Here is a 26,122-nt window from a genome sequence, read left to right on the forward strand (position 1 = left end):
CTTCTTTCTAAGGGGATGAATTTTGCAATAGCCCCGGCCAGGATTCCACAGGAAGAAATCATCACTGAAGTAGAGACAGCAATCCGTCATTTACCAAAGGAAGAAGCAGAAGAGATTCGTTTTGAAACTTGCAGAATCCTCAAAAAATCCAAACCACCTAAGCGAAACCTTAGTAGAGATGAGATGAAAGCACTCAGTGAACTCAGAAAAGATAAGGACATCGTCATCTTACGAGCGGATAAAGGCAACATAACCGTCATAATGGACCAGAATGAATACAATGACAAAATTAGCCAACTATTAGATCCCGAACATTACACCAAATTAAAGAAAGACCCCACACCTACAATAGAACGTCGAACCAGAGAAATTATTAAACAATCCTCAATCCCCCAACGGGAACAGCGCGCCCTTCTACCATCATCTACCAGACCACCCCGTTTATATGGACTCCCGAAGATTCATAAGGAAGAATGCCCTCTACGACCAATTGTGTCCACTATGGGAAGCCCTACCTACAATCTGGCAAAGTATCTTGCTAAACATCTTCAAACATACGTAGGACACACAGATTCTTTCGTAAAAAACTCATTACATTTTGTTGAATCAATCAGGAATGTGAGATTGGACACTACAGATATCTTGGTCAGCTTCGATGTAGTTTCCTTGTTCACCAACGTACCCGTCGAAGACTCGGTCGAGATAATCAAACAGAGTTTGATAACACAAGGACTACGGGAAGATATTCCGGAATTGGTACGGTTCTGCTTAACATCAACATATTTCCTATGGAAAGGAAATTACTACGAACAGAAGGAAGGAGCAGCAATGGGATCCCCACTATCTCCGGTCATAGCCAACTTATTCATGGAAACTTTCGAACAGGAAGCCCTTGAGTTAGCTCCACTTAAGCCGAAACTTTGGAAACGGTACGTGGATGATACATTTGTTGTATGGCCACATGGACGTGAATCATTAGATCAATTCTTGAACCACCTGAACAGCCTCCATTCATCCATAAAATTCACAATGGAAATAGAAGAGAACAACCAGATTCCTTTTTTGGATGTGTTGGTAACACGGGACAAAAACCAGCTTCGTCACACAGTTTATAGAAAGAAAACACATTCTGACAGATACCTCAATGCACAATCTCACCATCACCCACAACAGAAAAGAGCCTTGATGAAAACTTTATTCCATCGTGCTGAAACCATCTGTGATGAAGACAGTAAAGAACGGGAATTGAAACATATTAAGTGGGCGCTGAAATGCAATGGTTTCTCGGACAGGGACATTCGATTTGCAAGAAAAGTTAGACAACACACCGAACAACAAACTTACCAGAAATTTGCTTGCCTCCCATATGTGCAAGGAGTAACGGACCGTATTAGGAAAATTTTGGAGAAGAGAAACATTGGAACCAGGTTTACCACGGAAAAGAAAATCTCTCAGATCCTTCCAACACCTAAGGATAAACTCCCCCTGTTCCAGTCTGAAGGGATTTACAAAGTAGAATGCCTGTGCGGGAAATGCTACATCGGACAAACAGGACGTTCAATACAATGTCGATTAAAGGAACATAGTAGGGCCATCAAGCAGTATGATAAGGAGAAATCAGCATTGGCGGAACACAAATTCGAAGATGGAGACCACACGTTCGACCTTGAAAAAACAGTAGTTCTGGCTAAAACATCCAAATACCATCAAAGATTAATAAGGGAAGCAATCGAGATTAGAAAAAATCCAAATAATTTCAACAGAGACCAAGGGGTTGAGCTTTCTAGCACGTGGAATTCCGTCATTCGACCATGTACGCACCCCCCCACTAACTTCAGTCACCGAGCCACGCCTACCACCCCCACCACCAATCCCACGGGGACCACTCCCACCACCAACCATATAAATAGCCCAACACGGAATAGACCACACCAGTTTATTTACAAGCTCCGAAGAAGATAGCAGCATGGCTATTGAAACGTCAGCTACCCAGCAATCCAGACGACCGCGGCACAACCCGGAAAACAATAACCCTACAGAATTATTCTAAATGATTATAGTCGAAGTAGGTCATGCCCATGTTATTACATTTTTGCCGCTTTCATGTGAACTGTCAGTTTTTAGGTGAAAAGTGCGGTGATGAGGTTTTTATTTATTTTTGTTAAATTAAGGATTGAATCCAGAAATATTGAGTTGTTTTGCACCCAATTTAACTCCCGTATGTGAACGGTGTGTACTCACTCACTTATTCACATCATTTTGATGTTTTTTATGTGGAGCGGCAACCATAAATTTTACATTCAGTTTTCACGCCTACTTCGACTACAATCATTTAGAATAACCCTGTATGTACGATTGTACGAGTATATCGAGTTTCACATTATATTATTGCCAACTGCCTTACTTTCAAGTTGAAAAGTTGCAAGCAACTTGGTCTAAATACTCTAAATGATCCGTATGCTAGAATATTACGTTCTGGATATTTTTCGTAAAAATATAAGATCCGATCATGTATCTTTTAATTTCTTTCACACATTTTTGTCCATTTGTCATCACTAATCATAGTCGATTATCTCACAAAATTTGTGACCAAGTAGGAAATAATTGATGTTTCTCCGATCTGCAATAAATAAAATAAAAAAGTGTCGTAAAATTTTTGGCAGATTTTTTGCAAGAAGCCGAACAGCTCAGTGTTGAACAAACTAGATGCTCCAAGGCGAAGAAAACACATGGCTCGGTCGCGGTAAACAATAATGGTGCCGTTGCCGTGTATTCAAATTTTACTCCTGGTATCAAGAATGAAAAAAGGATTGATTGCGCAGTGTAGGAGTCGGTAAGCGATGAAGTGCTAAAAACACGAAGCACTTTCAGTAAATACGTTGTCGGTCAAATATTCAGTAGCAGTACGGAGTTTATATAATTCAGGGTGTCAGTGTGTCACGTCAGTAAAACGGGTTGCCTGGCAACAGGCGCGCTTAGCCCGGCCTATTTTCGGGCTGGATCGATCGACCGAGCGTTCTTTCTGTTGGGGTTAAAACCAGGCCCGGACTCCCTTTCTACCGGCGGGGATGTACGTGACCTTGAACATACGCGATTACGGGAGAGCAGCCCTTTGTGCGGCCATGAGAATAAATAAGCTGTTAACCGTACACGGCGACCATAGGTGTATGAAAAACACGAGCTCACCCCAAAAATTAAATTAATGTGGGCCTTTTGTGAGGTATCTATTTACTGTGTCCTTCTTCAAGTGAATTTGCCTCGACGAAAACTTGACGGATCATTTTATGCTTCAACTGGGTCGTCTGCATGATGTTCGGAGCGCAGAATTTAATTTGTCACACAGAAAGTTCGTTGAAAAGAAAACCAAACTTATTTCTCCATTACTATGATGACATACCTACCGAAATTTAAAAAGTTCTTCCGCGAATATTAATATTATAATTAACATTAAGGCTGCTCAATTCGACACCAAAAGAAAATAATTTATGATCGACTGCTGTTTTAGATTTGACAAAATCGCAGTTGTTCCGACATTTTTCACGAAATAGAACATACTTCTGTATTTGGGGACATTACCTTCTGGTAATGTCCCCAAATCCCATAAAATTCAAACCAACAACGAAAACTAATTTATTACGTTGTTTGTTACAACTTTACTTTAGTTGTGATTAATGTCTGCGGATCTACACCATTTAATTCCTAAATTAAACACAATATGTGTGATTTATAAAAATAATGGACTCCCCAGGAAACATGCGCTATGTCCTACCTAAATATTAATACGTACAGAATGTCCCAGAACTGCTTTCTCAGAGGAAAAAGGGAGTATTTGGGTAAATGTGGTACATATCCTGAATTTTAAAGAAAAAAGTCCTATCTCAAGCGATAATCGAGAAAAGACATCCTAAATTTGACCAATTAGAGTCGAGCACCATCAAGGTGGGATGACCGCAATTTTGCGTTGCCGGGGTTTCGAAGTTCTCTATCTAATTATTAGGCATTCACGATCTTTTTGGGACCGAGTTGGCTATGATTTTTTCTTTTCATGTTGGACTAACTGACTCAGTGATGCAACGGATGCAATTTCTTTTTTCTGTCAGTTTCTGTTCAACATTTTCTTTCTTGCCACCACATTGCCAGATTTATTATTTTAATATTCGTAAGAAATGTTTTGGATATGGATTGTCAAACTCAAGGTCGCTTAAAACTTATGATTGAACTGTACATTAGTGAGATCTGTCATAAATTCCAGTAGCCTTATTGGCGCACCTAGTTACTTTTGCTGGTAGTGCCAACTTAACGACAAGTCCCCAATCCATATCTATAACGTTCCGACTGTAAATTATTTATTAAGTGTGTAAAAATAATTTAAATTTCCGTCAAAGGAACAGTCAAAATTGCCAAAATAATTTTATTACGATAAAAAATTGCTATTAAACGATTTAATTTAATTTAAAAAGGACAGAGCAGATTTAAGAGATCCGGCAACAATGTACAGTACAGTCGTTGACCAAAATAAAATAGGACAAAGTGTTACCTTAGACAGTTTCACAATTCAAAGATTTGTGTAGTGTAATTGAGACGTATGTGTCTGAGATTACAACTTCATTTGACTTGACAATTGATTTACAAAAAGTTAGGTTGTATTTTTTCACTTGTCATCTCGTCACTGTCACTATGTTCAATTGAATGATTGTGAGTTTTTGAAATATTGTCGAATGATGACACTTATCAGAATTGTTTTTTTATTTTTGACACTTTTGTTTCCTAAGAGATGTATTTCGCAAAAATATCGAATTACACAATCGAAATTTGCTTTGTCCTATTTTATTTTGGTCAACGACTGTACCTATTCTGAAAATATAACCCTAACTTGAAAACAACTTAACCTAACACAAAAAGTGTCAATTTCCTTTAATTCCCTAAAGGGAATGTGTCGGCACATGTCTGTTTTCTATGTGGGGGCTGGTTTGGGACAGGCTGTATATACAATATAGCTTGTATGTAAATGTAAGTATTTGTAAAAAAATTACATCCGAAGTGATTTTATTTTTGACTTTGAGTGGTCAAGAAGTCGCATCGATATTGGTAAACTTTTCAAAACTTTCGTGTAGTTATTTCTAAATATGTAAAGTTGACTCAAGTTGCAAAAAACCACTTTTCATTTGCAACAGCACTTTTATGGCATTAGTAATTTGAAATTACTTTAAAACTATACTGATATGGAAAATATTCAATCCAAACTAAACTCGGTACAGGTTGCAAAGACACCTTTGTCATTTGCAACAGCATTTTTTTCATATTTCTGAACCAAATAAAGGCACAAAGGGACCAGAAAATCATAGTTTGGGTTGAATATTTTCCATATAGGTACAGTTTTAAAGTAATTTCAAATGACTAATGCCATAAAAGTGTTGTTGCAAATGACAAGTGTGTCTTTGCAACCTGTACCGAGTTTATGATTTTCTGGTCCCGTTGTGCCCTGATTTGGTGCAAAAATATGAAAAAAATTCTGTTGTAAATGAGAAGTGGTTTTTTGCAACTTGAGTCAACTATACAACCGTGGTACAAACATAATCATTTAGACTTTGACTTTAGGTTTATCAGTACGGTATTGTGTTAGAAAAAGAGAATAAAAAAAGACGTTGCAACAGGTTATTCTAAACTCTAAATATAGTTACTGAATTTTAGTCACTTTATTTTTATTATTGCATACGTATAGTTAATATAATTGAATGAGTTATTCTATCAAAATAGTAAGTCCTTGACCGATGTTTATAAACTGACCGGTTGGTATTTTCAAATTTCTCCATAAATCAAAACAAAAACTGTTTGTTACAATGAAAGGCAGATCTGAACATTGAGAACTATCAATATGTCACATTATGGTTCCACAATTATGTACTTTCTTTTTGAAAATTATTCAAACAAGGATCATTCAACATTTCTTTGTTGACTTTTGCTGGTTGGTATGAGCACGCTGCAAGTTGGTACAAACAAATCTATAGTCGAAATGTTTTGGATATGGATTGTCAAACTCAAGGTCGTTAAAAACTTATGATTGCACTGTACATTAGTAAGATCTGTGATAAATTTCAGTAACCTTATTGGCGCGTTTAGTTACTTTTGCTGGTAGTGCCAACTTAACGACAAGTCCCAAATCCACATCCATAACGTTCCAGCTATATATTATTATACGAGTTTAATAAGACCCTTTATTATCACCTAAGTTTGTTTAAAATGGAACGAATGTGATAATACGTCTTGTCTTATTAAACGAGTGTAATATACTACCGAGTGACTATAAATGATTGAAAGAAAATAGTGGATTGGCAACACTGATGCAGTTGGTAGTGCAAGTCTTGTCGTGCATTATCTGTCAGTCATTTCTATTTAGGTTAGGTTAAGTCACGAAGTACATTGTCGATTTAAATTTTTTTGACGTTTGTTTCAATTTTAAAAATTACGTGTGTCATGCCAACGATGTTGCCAACTAGAGATTTCAAATGTGTTACCAACATAACAAAATAATTTTCAATCATTTATAGTCACTCGGTACTTTATATACTTTGCTTTACTAATTCCTGAAATTTCAGCTGCTCAAGTTTTCATATTAGACTAGGGACTTTCATATGGGTTGGTAACGGACATTTTTCACAAAAACGTAAGGTTATACCGAGTGACTATAAATGATTGAAAATTATTTTGTTATGTTGGTAACACATTTGAAATCTTTAGTTGGCAACATCGTTGGCATGACACACGCAATTTTTAAAACTGAAACAAACGCCAAAAAAATCTAAATCGACAATGTACAATTGCGAGCATAAAATTTTGGTAGTCAATGTCATTGCCTAAGATGCTCTCTTGTGAAACGAACGTGTGGATGTCAAATAGCTGTCTTGTTTATGACATTCACGTCAGTGTTTTCTGTCAATTTCGAGCCACTTGTAAGAGCATTCTCATGAAAATAAGTTAAAGTAACAATTTAGCAAATATTTATTATAACGCAAACAACATCAAAACTATGAAATTAGTATTTAGTCATTTCTCCGTTGGCCTCGTAAACTTTAAGTAGTCGGTTGGGCATGGACAGACATAAATTTGTAAAATAATGCCGGGGTAAATCATGCCATGCCTCACTAATTGCAGTCAAGAGTTGATCTTTGTTTTCAAATCTCACTCGGCGCCTTTTCATGCTTTTAACTACTGCAGCCCACATATTTTCGATCGGGTTTAAGTCAGGGCTCAAACTCGGCCAGTCAAGAACGTTGATACCATGGTTTTGAAACCATTCTGAGACCCTGTGAGCGGTATGCACCGGACAGTTATCTTGCTGGAAGACAAAGTTATCTTCCGGATAGACAACCCTTACTGAAGGCACCATAATTTCTTCCAAAATCCTGGTATAAATGTGACTTGTAAGGCGTTCTTCAATGTGTACGATTACCCCAGGACTCTTTGCGGAAACCCAAGCCCACATATTTACCGAGAATCTACCACTATTATCATTTTTGTGCACATATTTCGGGTTGTACCTTTGATTCCTCGGTCTATAAACGCGCATTTGTCCATTCGAAGCTGACTGAAAAACTTTTTCGTCGCTAAATATTACGTTTTCCCAAAAATCGTTTCCTCGTAACATGTATTCCAGAGCAAATGCCAGTCTTGCCTCTTTATGTCTAGGTGTAAGTCGTATTTTAGTGGCAGCTGAAATTTTTTTTAACCTTGTCTCTCTTATGCGACGAGCGGTGTGGACAGAAGCGGGAAAATTAGTTAAGTTTCGCGCCTCTACGGCTGTTGTAAAAGGATTATTTTCAATTTCTTCAATCAGTGCCCGGTCATTTTGCTCTGTTGGGGCTCGAGGACGTCGGGAACCTACTTTTCTATCTAACGACCCCGTTTCTCTCCATTTTCGACTTATGAAATTGACGGAACTTCTTACGAGCCCCAACTGATCAGCTATCCTAACTTCAGAAAATCCTCTCTCCAGCATGGTAATTATTTTCACTTTGTTGAAATAAGAGACTGGCGCCATAATAGAATATTTGTTTAAAAATTAAATAAATTAGTTTTTGGCGTGGTGTTTTGACATTTATATTTATTTTTGAAAGAACGTTGACAAGACAAAATTACACAGAGAAACTTTTTGTTTTTTGACAAAGAGATGAAGTTTCAAAATGACATTGCCTACCAAAATTTAATTGCTCGCAATTGTACTTCGTGACTTAACCTAACCTAAATAGAAATGATTGACAGATGATGCACGAGAAGACTTGCACTACCTTTGTGACTTTTTTTCATAGGTTGGTAATATTATTGTTGGTTATTCTGCTTTTTAATGTGATAGTTGGTTGACATAAACATAGGCGTCCTCGCCTATTTGACACAATTTATTAATACATAAAATGTCAAAATGACGTAAGTACGCCAATGTGTTGATTAAGGTATCAAATTTGCCAAAATAATTTATGAAAAATGTTCCCAACTTAAGAAAAAAAGTCACAATCATTTAAAATCACCCGGTATGATTCATTATTAAACTGTTTTCGATATAATTATGAGCCCATTTGTAACTCAAAGTAGATAAAGACATTAGCTAAACAATAAATTAAACACGGGTCTTAAAACAATGTGCGGAATAATCACAAAAATTAATATACGTATTAGTCTTTTTTCCTCTCCGTTCAAATTTCAAGAGGGTTGGCCACGTGCATTTTGATGTAAATTGCGGCGTTGGTGAATCTTTAATATGTAATGGGGGTATAAATAAAAAAGCAATTTTTATTAATTTCTTTACAGCTCAGTAGAAGGTTCATATTTGACCGTTTACTGAAAATTATAAAATTAAAATATAGTTAGGGTTTATTGTTAGTCCATTTAATTTAACTAACACAACCCAGATATTAAAATAAAACATAGTTCGAAAAATAGAATATGTCGGTAGGTATAGTAGATTTAAAAGAATATCTGACGCAGCAATTTAATTCTAAAAGTTTTCGTTTTGTTTACGCTTTCTTACATATTATTGAAGTTTGTTCATACCTACTGTAGATGACTGCTGTTTTAAGGCTGCAATATAATTATTTACCAGAATTCGTTATGTGGTAGTTATTAAACATCGTTTTGATTGATCATCGAGGATTTTATTTTGTGATAAAACATCGAGTTATTTTTAAATTATGCTAAATTTACCATGTCCGTGGGTGGACGACAAACAGATTAGCACTAATCTGTGTAGCATGGTCATTTTTTAATATCTTTAGAATTTTTAACTCCAAAAGGGTGTCGTTTAAATATTTTGGGTTAAAATCTCCAAAACTTTCTCTGAACATTTTTCGCTTTATTCTATACATGTACAAATAAAATGTTTGAGTATATTGATATGATCTACGGAATATATTATTATTGGGTCAAAAATAAAAACAAGAGGGTGTCTTAATTGGAATAAAAACTGCAGTCTCTTTATTTACAAATTTCCTATAATAGTAAGTTAAAACATTATATTTACATCAATATACGTCAATAAATTAAGAATCACACTTTAAATAAAATTATGCTAGATTAATGAAATGCTAGGAAAAATTAATTGAAATAGAATCATTTCAAAAAAATATTGCGACTATTGTGTGCTTTTACGACATTAACTAACGAAACAATATCACATTCTAAACACTAATCCGAATATAGTATACAAATGTACCATATCAAGGTTTAAAAATACTTTGTTCATTAAAATAGACGGGACTAGTGGGAGTAGTGGGTACGTTCATTGGATGTCTGCGAAGCATAAATGTTTTTAATCTGTTGGACGGTATGGTCACCGTTTTTTGTTCCTGTGGTAAGAAAAAAATAATGAATAACGTGAGAAAATTTAATTTGGGATTTGCTATGTATATGTTTAAAAAAAAGAAACTGACTACATACCGTCGTTATCCAAGTCGATGCTAAACACTCGTCCATATTTACCCTTTGCGAAGGAACGAGTACCAGTAACTTATTAATAAGATCTTTGGCTTCTAGAGAAATTTCTTTGAAATAGTCGTCAGGAAAGCAGTAATCACATTTCAATATATTTGCGGTAGTTTCTTCCATTGAATCATCCAAAAATGGGGAAACTCCACTGAGTAGTACATAAAAAAACACGCCGGCTGCCCAACAGTCGGTGTGTTTTCCAACTGGTTGGCCTAATACGAGTTCGGGTGAGGCAAATTCCAGACAAGCAGGCGGCAATATCACGCTTTTCGAAGTATTCACTGAGTCACCAAAATCTACCAGTTTCAAAACCGGAGTGGAACTCGATAAGTCCACCATCACATTTTCTGGCTGCAAAAGATAAAATACACTATATTCTTACAAAAAATTTTCAACGATAGGTACGCTACATTTTTAATGACGCATTATGCAAGAGAACATCTTTTTTAGTACGTCCGCGTAAAAAAAGTGATGGGTTACAAAGGAGTTTGGAAAATACCTATTTAAACTTCGAAGTTTGAAGATATTTTGAATCCATTAAAAAATACAGTCGGCTCGGTTACATGTTTAATTATGGGACGGGATTAACAATAACAAAAAATCACAACAGCAAAACGATTAAGGGCCAGTTTATAGAAAGATAATTAAATATTTAATTCGAATTAAATTTTAATGCGCGATTAACCCATGAATGCGAAACTTCGATTGGTTCAATCTGATCACGTGTTCAGTTAACCTCGCATTTGATTGCCATTAACTTAATTTCCCTTTTATAAACTGGCGCTGAATGTTTAAAATGGTCAATGTTTAATATTTAATAGTAGCTTATTTGACGAGTTCTTGTGTAAATTGGGGTTTTTGCCAAAAAAGCCCAATTGACACACGAACGAGTTGAATACAAGGTTTTTTTGTTTGACGAGCCCCTTATAGTCGATTCTCCAATTCATTTTAAATGTTTTGAATTTTTTTTATTTAAATAGGGCTAATTTGACTTTTTATTCTACTTCAAAGAAATTTTAGAAAATGATGGAAAATGCACTAATGGGATGACTTTAGTAGAATGGATTAAAGGTCAACCTTTAGTTTGGGACGTTACTATTGTATACTTGGGCCAACCAACAGATATAGTACTAAAAAAAAGGGGATGTGGTCTAGTTGCGTAGAACGCTATACGCCGAAGCCTGTTTCACAATGAAGCAGGTTTTTTCTAACAAATAGAGAACCAAAAGTCTTGAAAAAAAAACTATTTTGTAATACAAATCGAAAAATGCCAAGGAAAACAAACAAACATAAACACGTGGTCAAACTCCCGAAGCGAGGTTAAAACGAATGAGATGTCGGATGCAGTCCAGCAATTTTTGTGGATGTACATCAGGCTTTCGAAAATTTGCGCACGTTTTGAATAAGCCAATTGGAAGCTGCTATTTAAAATACGCGGGCACTAGGGGGCGGTTTTATTACTATATCTCAAGGTTGGTAGAACTGACTAATTTGTATAATAGGTTGCCTCGTTTCCATTTAAAGCAATAGTCTGAATTTTTTCCCCCCGCAAAAGTTACTCGTGACGTCACAGTGTACTAAACTTTTACTACAGAGTCTGTCGATCATGCATTAGGTGTTCCATCGCTAGAATAAAGCCCAAAAAGCCACCCAATAAACTCCACGGAGCTTATAAACCTTAGGTTCTATTCGAACACCCAAAATTTCTGGGTTGATTTTACGTCACGAGTTACTTTCCCCCCCGCCCCGCAATTTTCAACGAGGCAACCTATTATACAAATTAGTCAGTTCTACCAACCTTGCTATATCTGTTGGTTGGCCCAAGTATAGATATATGTATGTACTTGCAGATAGTTACGTTTTGAAAACTTCTGAAGTTTCAGGTTTTGCCGCTGAAATGGCTTGCAAACGCAATATAGTTCAATTATTTCGTCAAATTACACATTTAAAGGTTTAGCCTTTGAAACCTTAGGCTTTTGGTGCAAAGAAGCTATTGATTTCATTAATGTCATCGGAAACCGACTTATCGCGGAATCAGGCCATTCAAAATCAAAGAAATTCCTTTTCGAGAGGATTTCCCTTGTCATTCAACGTGGAAACGCTGCATGCATTCGGGGCACTTTTACAGATTCCGCATTATTATCGGAAATTTTTGTATTGTAACTAAAATGTTATGTACTTATGTTATTAAATAAATAGTTAAAGTTCGATTTTAAAAAATGTCCCTTTTGGCGATTGAGCTCTATTTGTTGTTTACCACGTCTGTTTCCAAGATAGTACGTTGTGTTTACTAGTTGTTAACGATAAACTCCACAGAAAGTATTTTAGCTTTCTAGAACGCTAAAGTTGCTATAGAAAGTCGACAGAAAAATATTTTAGCGTTCTAGAACGGTAAGTTGATATAGAAACGCAATATAAAAATCGAAATTATCGCAACCTGATGTGAAGGGTAACACATATATAGCATTGCCTATTCTATGAATGCTTTGTAATATTCAATCGCGCAAAAAATGTCAATTTTCAGTATACGGACGAACTGAAAAATCCGTTATTAAACATTTTTAAATGGAGGTGGGTTGGAGAAGTCTTGAACTGGAGCATAGTAGGTAGTAATGTGACAACTAGACTAAGTTATGGTCGTCCAGAAACTCTAAGGGTGCGTCCAAATTAGACGAATGCTTACATCACATGTTACAGTACCTACATACAGGCTCGGCCCGCGTAGTCTGTACGCAACCTAACATTTGCCACGCGCCCAGCTCCTAAACTAAAATCCAAGTACTTATTGCAGGTACGCGCGCCTATGGTCAAAATGTTAGTCTTGAAAAATATTTGATTTAAATATTCATATCCCAGAAATTGTACGTCAAAAATATGTTGAAGAATTTGCGCGAAGTAGTCGTGCAAAAATGGTTATACCTCAAAATAAACATTGGACGTATGCCAATCGAGACTTCATTGTTGATCTCGACGACTTACATTTTTCATGACCATCGTTTTCGTCAGCGGTTTAGCCGCGACGCGCGTGTAAAATATAAAATGAGCGAATTGGCATGCGTCACAAAAAAGAAAAAAGTTTTATCTCATTTAAATTTTACAAGAGCCAGATGAGAGAAAACAAAACTAAACAAATAACGTTAGTTAAGGCCATGCCACACGGGCACCATGGTGAATCGCTGATTTCTTGTTTTATTCTTTCTCATCATCAACAACACTTGATAAAATCGGTGTAAAATTTCGTTTTGCAATTGCCAAGTTTTTCTTTTTAACTTCTGAAACCTTATATTTTTACCCGACTATCGAAGGAAATATAGGGAAACACCCTGAAACAGCAGTATGATATAAATGTTTTTGTATGTTAGTGCCCTTCTGCAACTTTAAATAACGAATCGATTTCGATAGGATTTTCCTCAGAGTTACAAACAAATGATTTATAAACAAAACAAACTTTTTATCTGAATACATCGAATCATCTCTATAAATTTGTTCTTGCACCTGTGGACGTGTTTCGTAAGGGTTGAGTTTCATAATAAATATTTTATTCTTGGGGCTTATCATTCTAACTCCTGTTCGGATTTCGAATCTCTTCTTCAATCGAAACTTTAACTGAGAGGGGAAATGCTTACCTATGATTATGGTCAAGGTATTTTATTGGTAGTCGGGTTTTTAAATTATGTTATTTTACAAAGTTGAGTTTGGGTTTAGGCGTGTTAGGTACGAGTAGGTACTTCCTGCATATCTTTTACCATTACTATTGTCACAACTAAATGGATAATTTATTGGAACTTTATCTATTAAAAGTTTACATTATGCTGTACAGCAAATAATAGTAGTTTATTTAATGAGTTCGTGTGTAAATTGGGCCTTTTTCTTACAAGTGGGCCATTTTTAAACGCGAGTAAAACGAGCGTTTTAAAGGCCCACGAGTGCCAAAAAGGGCCCAATTTACACACGAATGAGTTGAATACAAGGTTTTTTTGTTCGACGAGCCCCTTAAAGGCTCTAAATCGCTTAAAATCTTTAAAATTAGCTTGACGTGTTGTTTTGACAAGTTGTGACATTTATCAAAATACGTTTACACAGGAGAAAATTCTCAAATTCTGACAGTGTCGAATTAAAAAAAAAATAATAAAGCCCTAAAAACTTTAAAATATGTATCCGGATTTAAATCTAAAAATTTTGATAATTTTAAATTAAATTGTGGGCATGAAAAAACAAAAACATATTCTCATAATATGTGTATAAAGAATGAAGTAATGAATAGCGTATTAAAGTGTAGCCACAAGAAACATAAACGTCACTCGTAAAATTCTTCTCAAGGGTAAACGCTCACACTGTAAATCTCTATTATAGTTACCTTCACAGATGTGCTTTTCATTTCTCCATTATTTAGTAAAATCTGCATGAACTATTTTAAATGTATTGTGTAATAAATAACAGGCAATAAAATAAATATTGAGTTTGGTGGATTTTTAAGTTGCTTGAATTTTGATACCATCCATTCAGGAATCTGACGAGCACGTGCTCGCAAGGGTTGATTTTGCGAAAGCGCTTACAACCGGACGTGACTTGAAGTGGCAAACATTTTCCAACCAATAAATATAAACGCTCACCTTAATATCCAAGTGCGAGATATCCTTCTGATGGAGCCACGATAAAGCAGACATTAGCTGGCGACTGTATGTTTTCACAACGGCTTCCGTATATTCCTCTTTCTCACAAATGTAAGTGAACAGCAACGGCCCTCTCACCCTGCACACAAACAAGAGATAGAACGATATTCATCCTGCAATAAAAAACTTACAGTTCAAGAACTATAGTGTCGATTCCTGGAAGTGGAGCATTATCGAACAGCGCCATCGATCGTATAATGTTAATGTGCTGCATTCCTGCAAGTAATCCATATTCAGCTTGCGTAACATGATGCGACTGTCTTCGTCTGGTCACTTGCTTCAAGGCGACTTCCACATTCGTCCCCCTGTCTTTGGCTAGTCGCACCACGGAAAACCGCCCCCTGCTTATTTCTTTCAGTTCGACGTAGCGGTTTTTAAATTGCTCCTGTTGCCACCTCAAATTGTCGGCAACCGGCAACGTAACGGCCACGCTCGGCAAGCTGACCAATTTGTTCTGCACGGCAATTATCCGGAAACTGTACGTTTCTCCCGGAATCAAATTTTCAACGGTGTACGTTTGGGAATTGATTACGCGATTATTATTTGAAGAGAGCCATTCGCCGGTGCCCAGTTGGCAATATTCGATCCAAAATTGATGGTAGTAGTCGCTCTCCCATTCTAGTAGTACACTGGAGCACGATATAACCTGAATCCTCGGCTCCTGTAACGCGGGGTACGGGTCAGTGACGGTCAAAAGCGCCGAGCACTGGCACGATCCGACTTCGTTGGTTATTGTGACCGAGTACGTTCCAGAATCTGATAATTTGGCGTTATCTATTACGAGCATAGCAACACCCTCGTCTTCCTGACCTAAAAGAAAGCGGCCGCTCCGCAAAATGCACAAATTCGGCTCGAGTTTTTTCCAGTTGAGTTTCGGGTTTCGACCACACTTCTTCACTCTGCACTTTAATACAACTTTGGCGCCGCACTGGACGGTGACGTCTCTGAGTTTGTCGCGGAATTCGGGTAACGAAGCTTCCGGGATTACGTTTTCCTGACAAGAGCTCTCGATGGGTTTTCTGGGGGGTTTTTTGAAACGGAATGTCCAGGGTTTTCGATTGTAATTTGATAAAACATGAGCAGGTAACCACATTTCTTCTGAATTTGTCTGTGTGTGAACTAAATAGCCTTGAGTCGTATCGTAGCGTATAATGGTTACTACATCCCCGAGGGTGAGTTCCGGCCATTCGTATATCAAACGTGCTTGAGTTCCGGGTGCCATAACGTGGTTGTCGCACTGAAATGAAGTTTGCTCCATACAATACATGTTTCAACTTAGGTTGTTGTTTCGGAAAAAATGTTAATAAAGGGGAACGCTAGTCTTGTTTTAGTGACAAAAAATTAATAATTAGTTTGTCATGAACAATCGACTTGAAAATTTATTGATATTATTAATTTTGAAAACATTTAGTGAATGAATTCACCAAAAAAATAATCAGTGAATTAATCACACTGAAATCTAGAAAGTATAAACTTAGGTCATTAAAAATTGTTTTTCTGACCCATCAAGGTTCTTTTTTAACAGAACAGAAATGTTATCACAGTTAATCCTCTTCAATACTACAGCGTGATCAACAATGACTGAGTCTGTTGGCAATGAAACAATTGAAAAGTAGTCTCGCAATTGCCACTGACAGGATTTTTTAACTTGAGACGACATTATAGTTATTTTTTGGTTATATCAGTTATGTTTATGTTAATACAAAAATGAACCTTTCATAGTAAATTTTAAATTTGCCAAATTTCATTGTTACCAACAGATTCAGTCATTCTTGATCACACCGTAGGTACTACCCAAATTAAGGAATAAATTACGTTTCATAATTAATATCCCTTATTATTCAAAATTTACTTACCTTAAATTTTTACAGAACAATGGAAAATAAATAAACAGTTTTAAAATTTATCAATGTTTGTCGTTCATTTTTTTTTTTGTTTTTTTTTGTATTTTATTTCAAACAGTAATTTATGTTATTGTCTCAAAAAACAACGATGAAAAATCGTACTTTTATTCTTGTTCATAATAATGTAATGGAAAGTCATAACGACTACCGCAACTGAAATGGTTAATTCATTTTCTATAATACCGTTTGTTAGACAATTATACAACTTTCACATTTTTTTTTTGTAAAAAATGTTCATAATCATTTTAGATTAATTGTAATTTGCTGTCGGTAAATATCAGCGAATGCACTAAAAACAAGTTTTCAGTTTTGTTGTTGTTATGACATTAAACTTCTTTGCTAAAAAAAATTGGCGCCATCAAAGTCCAGATTGTAAATAATTTAGAACTTATCAACTGGAATGGATCTTTGGCGAGATCCCTAAATAAATTTGGACTTTAAAATTAGACAATATTTTTAGTAACACAAACCACGGGTGAGAAAGCGGCAAATGTGGGCATTTTATTACATTTTTGTCCGAAAACAAAATGTAAAATCTATTTTCGTAGACGGTTTCAAATTGGGTTAATTATTTTAAGCCCAACAGAAAAGTCGATAGAAGCGAATATCCCACCACGCAAATTCACAAAAATAACATGATAATGTGAGCTTACAGTGTGCTTGCTTCTCTTCTGTTCCCTTTTTCCACCGTTTTCATTAGATATTTTAAAATACATATTTGGGGTTATTTTTATTAACAGAATTATTTGTTGAATTACGAAATTTTTAAAACCTTCATAAGATGTTTTCCTTTTCAAAAATTGTATGACAAATATTTGTAAGAATTATTTATAGCGATTTCCGTTTATTATTGATTATTTTGGAACAATTTGGAAAATAACAATACGGCAAAAAATGAAACGATGAAAAATTTACAAACTTATGTTGTCCTGTAACTGTTAAGTGAGCCGCAGTAGGTAGTATATTTAGTATAAAAATGTGTATATAATTTGCGTTAATTTGGCAAAAGGATACATTTCTAACATTGATACATTTCAAATAACATCTCAAAAAAACGCAAGTATTTAGAGGTCTAATAAAGATGATTTTTAATTTAACTTAGAAAACTTTTCACAACTTACCTGAATTATTTTTTTTACTCCATACATTTTATGTAAAACCGCTCAATTAAAGGTCTTAATATTTAAAATATCTACGACAGTGTGTTCTGCAATATTTTCAAGTCGATTATATTTTATACAACTTCAATATTGACTTTATTTCTGCTCAAGTAATTTGCATATTAAAAGTAACATGAGTAATACAAAAAAAAAAAAATCAATACTTGCAAAGCGTTAGTATACACAAATTCAAGAAATCAAATACAAATAATCACTTCATAAAAAGGTGCACGAAGAAACAATGAATGAGGATAAAAATAAAACAATTTATTGCAATAGATAGCTTGCAAACATGCTCACCATATTTAAAAGGTTGAATTCCAAAATTTCCATTTCAATTTGTAATGATTAGACTAACACAGTTTTGTTGATAATTAACTAAAACTAATTGGTATCACAGCCATCATCTATGGTTAGTTTTATTGGTATTTCAAGCTCTCTGTTATGATACCTAAAGACAAGAGAAGGTAAATATAGACATGCACCGAACACGTCAGAAGTTAAATAATATAAAAGCCCATCATTCTACCTATGTATAGTATCATTTTTCAAGGATATTTATCGTGATCTTCAATTTTTCAAATTTAGTTTAAAAAGAAAAAATGATAAAATAGGCTTCCCTTATCGAGTGTAGAAATCGCGACTAGCATGAATGCTAGTCTGAAGTCTTGATAAGAAAGTTGAACGATCAAGATCCTTGAAAAATCTGGCACAGAATCTGGTATATATTTAAAAAAAATCTGTCCTTTAATTTTCAAAGATTCATGCAATTTTTTAAATCCCAAGAGTATTTACCGTGGGTTGGCTAGTTTCCGACCATCGCCTCTGTGTATCGTTCTTGTCAGTTTCTTTCTGTAAATCTAACGTAGTAGGATCGCTTTTATGCTTTGGCCTCAACGTATTTCTAAATCCTTCAAAAAAGTTCAGTCTTGGTTTGTTTTGATTCGGTACTTTATTGTCGCTTGCGTCAGTCAGGTCACTTTCAGAAGGTATGCCGATGGTGTTTGCTTTATGAATATAATGAATGTTTTTTCGATGTTTACCGGAATCTGTCGGAGTGGGCATATTTGGAATGGAAACTGTTTTCTGAGGAAGGCAAAGATCCCACAATGTAGATGCGTCTGACAGAGAACTGTTTGGAAAATTACGAAAATAAAAGCAAACTTAATAAACTCAACATACAAAAAAGTAAAAGCCAATCAAAAACAAAGCGCGACAGTAACTTGAACCACTACCTCGAAATTGATTTGCAGTTGTTGAAATTTTTTATTAATTAAGTAGGTATGGGTAGTGCTGCAAGTGCCTGTGCCAGTTAGTATGGTTAATAAAATAAAAGCGAACCCAAAAAAATTGTAAAATAAATGGTTACCAGGTGAAAAGTAAATACAAGAAATGATAAGCGAATGTTAAAATTAAAACAAAAATATACGAAATTAAAAAGATACTCTCGCTTTGGGTTTAAAATGAAAATAAAATACTGGCGTCATAATTTCATATTTTATTCTATTGAAAATTTGTATTCCATCATCGCTTATCAATGAATATATTTATGTACAAACATACATTCTATGTACATTTCCAACTTATAATTAATACAATCAATAATACAATAAACATAACACATATCTCACTTTTATGTGTGGATTTTAAGAGAGTATTATTGGTTTCCATACTTATAAAGTACCTAGTAGGTTGCATTTTTCGAATATCCATGGCGTGACATGAAAATGAAAATGCTCGTGCTCCCCACAACACAATTTGTACAAGTTGTTAACAGTTTTTGATTTCAACATCTCACCCATCAATAAACAGAAACCTCTTAATCAACTCACATGTAGGTACACCCAAGGATTATTGATGAGCATCAACAGTTTATTGAGCAAGAAAAGTTAGAAGTAAAAATGGCAAGTATTATTATAAATGCAAATTGTCAAAATGAAACATTGGAAATACAGAACGGAAGAGTAGAAACCTAATCTATCGTTGAACTTCGTAACTGGAGCAGAGCATAGAGTTGTGATTATTATCGGAGAAGAAATAGATTAAGTGCCTACTTGAAAATTGCAAGATTCGTAAGTGTTATCGTACATTTACAATTTATCAAATCGAAAGAAGGGTCACATGATTATCAAAGCAAGTCACAACACTTCTAATGGTGAAATCAACATAAGATTCATTCAATCTGAATGAACGTAAAAACCGACACGAAATGATTTAGTCCCGTCACCATTTTAAAATCACAAGCATCCAACATGAAACGTCTATTCAAAAATCGACAGACGCCTCACATTTCAACATTTATTTTACAATTCTTCAAAGAAAAAAAATCACAACCAAAGTTAGTTCAAACTTATCGAGCCCAAATCCAAATAGGCAAGCTTGTATACTCACGCTTCTTTAGTAAGCTCTTTTTGGTAAGCAATTGGGCTTTGGATGGCCTTAAGAAAGTCTTTTTGCGTTTGCAGAATATTCTTAATTGTTGAACACCATTGATCTTGAAGGTCTTGCGAAGCTGCTTGGCAAGAAATCGCGAAAATTGGCTTGTGTGGATCTGTTGACGACAAAACGAAAGCATCTTCGTCCACGGTTAAATTCATTTTGTTCACCTGTCGACACATCGTTCAAAATTATCTGTTCCTTATAACGAGAGCAAAAGACTCACTTGCATGTGGGTTTTGTAGATGTATTGTGGACTGGTGAATTGCGTCTTTTTTCCCACTATTTCTGACAAGATTATGCTTTGCTCGAACAAAAATACTTGCAGTTCTTTGTTCTTCCCTACGACAGTGCCTTGTACGTCAGAAACCGTTAGAAGGCCGTGAAGAAGAAGCTTTCCTTGTGCTGTTATTTTACCCTGTTACATATAATATTGTTAATTCATCGTATTAATCTAAAATTTTATAATTAATATTTAAAAAAAACACGCAATTCAACTGTACGGCACATTTTTCATTTAGGGTTTAATTTTACGTTTATTGTATCTAACATTACAATTATCTTGGAAAAAAATATTTGCACAGTCTACTACTTTTTATAGTAATTTCCTTGTATAAATATTTTATTTACGAAAATTAATCGAATAATTATGTATTATTCATTTTTAATCCAAAATTAGTTTGATTAAAAAAAAAGAACTTACGTCAAAACCTTGCAAGCGTCCAACATCCATCATATCATTTGCTGCTTTTGGCACAATAACCATGATTTCATAAGCTGCTCTAAGTGGTTCTGCTTCTCCAATTAGCCCAGCTCTCTCTGTATACTTTAAAATATCTTTTAACATTAACTGGTATTTCATAATCCGTTGAACTGGTTTGATCAAAAGATCACACAACTGAAGTTTATGACCTAGTTTGACTCTAAGATCTTCAAAGTAAGATTCTAAATGCTCTGACACTATATATTCCGAGACTGGTTTATTTTGACAATAAACAACATACATATGCAGTTTGCGTTCATATCTTCTAAATAACTGTGCTAGTTCTGTAGGGCTATCTATCGCTCTCCTCAGACATCTCAAGAAGGTGCTGCAAAAATATAATAAATATCAAAGTATACCATCGACTTTTCATGTACTTACTCTTTGTGCCAGTCGTATATGGCTTTTATGTTGCCAAAAACCATTTTATCTTTTCCGTTTCTGAGATCCTCTGGCATGATGATTTCGAATTCAGGATCCTTCATTGTAGCAATGTAACCGTCGACGATCAGAGACAAATCACGTACGTACGCCTCTTCCGTGTCAACTAATTCTTGCAATACAAACCGTCTCTTTTTTAGTAAACTATCAATTTTTTTAGCACCATCTACATTATCCTCGGATGGCTTGTCACTTTCGTCCCCGCTGAATGCAAGCGCAGTTGCTTCATTCGAAGAACACTGTGCAGACAATTCGCGGTGGCTGTTTGTGGGTTCACCACAGTCGGAGAGAGCGTCGGCGGATTTCGCATCTCGCAATACAGAATTGCGTTCCTGGTTTTCTGAATGCTGCTCCTGGAAATATGATTTTTAGAATTATTATACGTTAAACATTCAAGTTTAAAAAAAGAAAGAAAATACGACAAAAAAATCAAACGAAACAACCAACTAAGCGGTAACTGGTAACTAAATTAAGAACTAAACTTAAATAAATACACCCACAATAATAACGGTTGGAACAGTGAATGGAACTCGCAGGTGTGGTTGCTGAAAAGTAACAGAGCTCCTGACTTAGCTTCTAAACACAAACTGCGTATCAAAAAACTATACAAACTGTTTGCAGGAAATTTGATAAAATATTACGGTTTGTAATGTCGGAAATGCTCCAGAACTTGGAGTACTCAAATTATTAAAATATACAGTTCTTTTTTACTAGTGTTTAATATATTTTTGATTTACAATGCAAACATTTCCGATAATAATTAATATAATAAATTTAATTCAAGACAGTCCAAAAATATTTTGTAGGTTATGTTAATCCAAAATGTATTGTACGTAGTACATATCGTAAATGGAGAACAGTAACAACTGTATTGTTGTGGGTACCTATCTTAAAAAACGTTAACGAACAAAAAGTTATGTAAACTTGTAAGTAAATAACTAATCAATATGTAAAGAAAATTAATATAAAATACGATGCAAAACGAGAGTGCAAAACAACGATTTCAAATGTTCAGTCACATGAAAGAATTAATGGTAAAAATGATTATGGACAATCTATTACTGCAGAAACAAGTTGAAGGTTTCAATGTGAAAGAACACAGAAAGTGTACGCTGGTCATGCAAAAGTCAACAATAAAACAAGAGAGAGTGCAATTTGAAAAACGAGATCCGCACCATTCTCTCCTTAACAATCTGCTCAATTTCAGCCAAATCAGCGGACGTCGCACCTTCTAGTGATTTTAAAGTTAGACTAGAAACCTGCAGAGGTAAGAGAAAAGTTACAATGAAGTATGGAGGTTATTAATGACGACACGATGATGGAAACTAGTAAAATCAACTTGTCTCACCCTTTTGCAAGGATTTTCTTCTATATCAGGAACACCGGGTGGCGTCGAAGTGACAACTATGGGTTCCTGGATCGGTTTCATGGGTGGGGGTAATTCCACTTCTTCGTCGGCATCTTCTCCGCCTCCGTTTGTTAGATCGGAACCCATAGATTTTGCACCTTTCAACGACAAAGGCAGTCTGTCCTCGTCGTCCTCACCTTCCGACACCGAAGGTTTGTTACCCATTTCGGATGGTACCTGTGCATATAGATATTCGGTTAAATTAAATTGAAAAATTGAGACTTTCGAGGGATAAACCGGATGAGGTAATCTTTATAAAGCGTATCTAATGTCGTGTTGTACCGAAGTGTAGTTAAATAAACTTTTATACAATTGTAGTTTATGGTAATTTTTAAGGACTTACGTTTCCCATCAGGGACGATAAACGACGAAAAAATGTTCTCTTCATTTGTAAAAGTTTAAAAAGCACGAAAACCTCAATTTCACGTGTGCACCCAACACAAACTGTGGAAATACTTAGTCACAGTGTGGTTTTGTAAATGTATGCACGTTAAAAACCGATAAAAAGTTCTAGTGATTCAGAAAAACGGAAATTTGTCGATAACGCTATGGCTTGAAATCTAAGGGGAATATACATAATTTTTCTTAATAAAACTACTTATACTAGTCAATATTTACACTGACTAGCAGCACAATCTAAACAATTACGGAAAAAAAAGATTTAAGATTTGAAGCACCTTCCAAGGCTGTTCATAATGGGTAATAAACATAAAAATATAACAAGGCAGTAATTTCTTTAATCGCACTGACAATTAAATTAATAATCAACATTAATTACAAAACAATTAATCGATAAATTAACATCGGACAGATTTAAAAAACTACCTTAACGCTGTAGACGCTTTGTGATTTTTTCAAAATCGAAACGAATATAAAAAAAAAATGTGACGCTCATCTGTACACCGCTTGTTATAAATAAATTGCACGTGGGTGTAATGATATTAGAATATGGTGAAAGTGAAAAAGAATGATTACCCAATGAAAATAACAAAATGTTCTTTGTAAACCGTAACAACATCAAATTGCAAATTATTTACTGCACAATACCACCTCACATTACTGGTATAATGACATGCTGGGTAGGTAATTTTTGAGTGAGGTGCTTACCTTAATTCTCTTGTCAGAGCCAGTCTTCTTGAGTGGTGGTCGTTCCAACGCTGTAGGTTGTGTTTTATCCACTTTTCCCTGTGACAACTTTCGAAGTGGTGGTGGCAACCATTTCCGCCTGGACAAACAAAGGGTAATAGTTTTAGTGCTACAGGTTACAGTTTTAAAAACAAAAAGCATCCGGCTCTCTGAATGATTACTTTGATTACAATTATCGACCTTTCATGGGCACGTCAATTAAAAAATGGACAGAATCCGGGGCAATGGGATAACAAAAAAAAAATATGTCCAATAATATATGGAACAATTAACTACTGATCTGTAAAAAATTGGTTGTTGCATAACGCTCTTTGTTGTTGTCTGTGGAGTTACCTTTAAAATATATTATCTGAATAAATTGTTTCCTGTGTAAAGAAGTGATATTATGTTATAAAATCTCTCGATAAAATCATATTTTTAAAAATGAAGTCAAAAGCCATAAACCTATCCTGGAATTTTTTTTAATTACTCTTTAGAATTGATTGTCATTTCAAATGTCTATCAAATACGTCGTAATTCTAGGAAAAGTAAACGTAATACATACGTGAACAGTAACCATCTGTTTTAAAATAATCATATTGTCATGATTTCGTTATTTATTCCCAAGATTGCAAAGCAATGTGAAAATTCCGCAAAGTTCCTACCACCCAGTTTCTGATTATTTACATAATGTGTATGTATTTACAAATGGGTCAAAATTCTCAAAAAATTGTTCAAATATAGTCAACGCAGCTTTAAGGCAAACGACTAAATATTTCTCCGTTCTTTCACCTTGTGAACACCTTTGTTTTCTTTGGCATCACTCAATATATTTTTACGCTCGTACAGTCAGCTGAGTTGATTGGATCAGGTTTAAATTTCTCCATTTTTCTTAGGAAAAGCATATTAGGTTGGTTGAGTATTTTTCTTTATTTAAATATTAATAGCCCACTATTAAAACATTTTGTTTAAAGGAAATAATAGAGGCGATTACGAGTGACTCATGTCGACTAATTTATCTAGAACCGAGATTTCTCAATTCGTCTTTTGTACTTTTTAAATCGCCGATCCAGACATTAATAACATTTCGAAAAACCATAAAAGCCAGTCGTTATCTTTTAGAAATTCTACTTAATAATGATTAATTCATGACTTGAATTAACTTTATGAGAAACATTCAACATCGTCATTAGGACTTGTCAAAAGAAAAAATGCAATTAATGCACTTTACCGGGAACGGCAGTTTGAACACATATCTTGAAAAAAACATTTAACTTTTCCCATTGAAGCACAACACTTTTACAAGGAGTAGCGCCACAGTTCACTGTCAAAACACCTTTGCATTAGGAGTGATTACAAACACGATAATTAGACTTGCTACAGATAAGATAAAGACCCTAGTATGTATATAGCATAATGGTGTCATCTTACTTGGTGTGATAAACATCTGAATGTGGTGTAAATTAATTGTTACTAAAAATTACCGTCTGTAAAATGTCAAAACTGTTACAATAACGCAACACCACTGCGATACTTGAAGCGAAATTTCATTTTATGCAGTTCACAGTACCGACTCCACTTTAAATTTACGGTTTATTTCTTATGGAAGTATTACAAAAAGGTCGTCGTCAGGTTGCGTGCTTCGACTCACTGTACCGCCACCCTCTTTTGCATATCTGGGCACGGATTATGATCATTTGGGCGATAAATAAAGTGAGCTACAGGTAGCACACGTTTTGTCTTTTCAAATTAGATATCCAACCATTTGCAGTTCTAGTTAATTTTAAGCTAAATTTCTAAAATTAACGTAGACAATACGAATCATTTTTATTTTGAACGACCAATTATTATACATATTTCTACATTACAAATAGGTATATATTTTTTTGAGAATGTAATACCTTGATTCAGTCTCGTTATATTTTGCACCTACCACATGCACTAAAGAAATTGTTATAGAGTCTAAAACACGATATATAATAATTACATTTATATGGAAAATGTTACTAAGTATGTACTAATAAACAACAGTTTAGTAAAATCCTTGTAACGTTCAGAGCAAACGGAATGTTTTCAATTTTGAATTCATAATAATAAACATTTGAGACGTTCTTATAAATTACTTTTATCTTTATAATTATTGTAATAAGAATTTACAAATAAAATTTGTAGCAAGTTGTTTCTTGTCTCTTTTTATAACTCAGAAATAACCTAACCTAATAAATTACACAGGTGTA

The 26,122-nt window shown here is 34.9% G+C and overlaps 2 protein-coding genes across 7 annotated transcripts in view; one reads left to right on the forward strand and one right to left on the reverse strand.

The window, feature by feature from the left end:
- The first annotated feature begins 15 nt into the window (after nt 1–15).
- On the forward strand, nt 16–1,962 carry LOC138141499 (uncharacterized). Its single transcript, XM_069062220.1, has one exon. It carries the CDS (start codon nt 16–18, stop codon nt 1,960–1,962), a length of 1,947 nt encoding a protein of 648 aa, XP_068918321.1.
- A 7,472-nt stretch (nt 1,963–9,434) lies between these two features.
- Nucleotides 9,435–26,122, reverse strand: part of trio (trio Rho guanine nucleotide exchange factor) — a 167,408-nt gene continuing 150,720 nt past the window's right edge. For 4 of the 6 annotated variants that reach the window (XM_069039410.1, XM_069039408.1, XM_069039401.1 and 1 more), the window contains 12 exons: nt 23,868–23,985; nt 22,701–22,937; nt 22,528–22,611; nt 21,293–21,705; nt 20,852–21,239; nt 20,375–20,566; nt 20,104–20,318; nt 18,508–18,844; nt 14,780–15,885; nt 14,589–14,727; nt 9,928–10,326; nt 9,435–9,836 (listed from right to left, as the gene is read on the reverse strand). In XM_069039410.1, the coding sequence (XP_068895511.1) occupies nt 9,708–9,836; nt 9,928–10,326; nt 14,589–14,727; nt 14,780–15,885; nt 18,508–18,844; nt 20,104–20,318; nt 20,375–20,566; nt 20,852–21,239; nt 21,293–21,705; nt 22,528–22,611; nt 22,701–22,937; nt 23,868–23,985 (3,757 nt within the window). In that variant the 3' untranslated portion in view covers nt 9,435–9,707. Of the gene's footprint in view, nt 9,837–9,927; nt 10,327–14,588; nt 14,728–14,779; nt 15,886–18,019; nt 18,164–18,507; nt 18,845–20,103; nt 20,319–20,374; nt 20,567–20,851; nt 21,240–21,292; nt 21,706–22,527; nt 22,612–22,700; nt 22,938–23,867; nt 23,986–26,122 lie in introns of those variants that run through there. The other 2 variants (XM_069039393.1, XM_069039412.1) reach the window with 2 other exon arrangements.

This window comes from Tenebrio molitor, chromosome 1, assembly GCF_963966145.1.
Source record: "Tenebrio molitor chromosome 1, icTenMoli1.1, whole genome shotgun sequence".
Taxonomy (NCBI): domain Eukaryota; kingdom Metazoa; phylum Arthropoda; class Insecta; order Coleoptera; family Tenebrionidae; genus Tenebrio; species Tenebrio molitor.

Bases quoted from the DNA above. Each gene is read 5' to 3' on its own strand.
- LOC138141499 (XM_069062220.1), top strand. From the start codon at position 16: ATGAATTTTGCAATAGCCCCGGCCAGGATTCCACAGGAAGAAATCATC.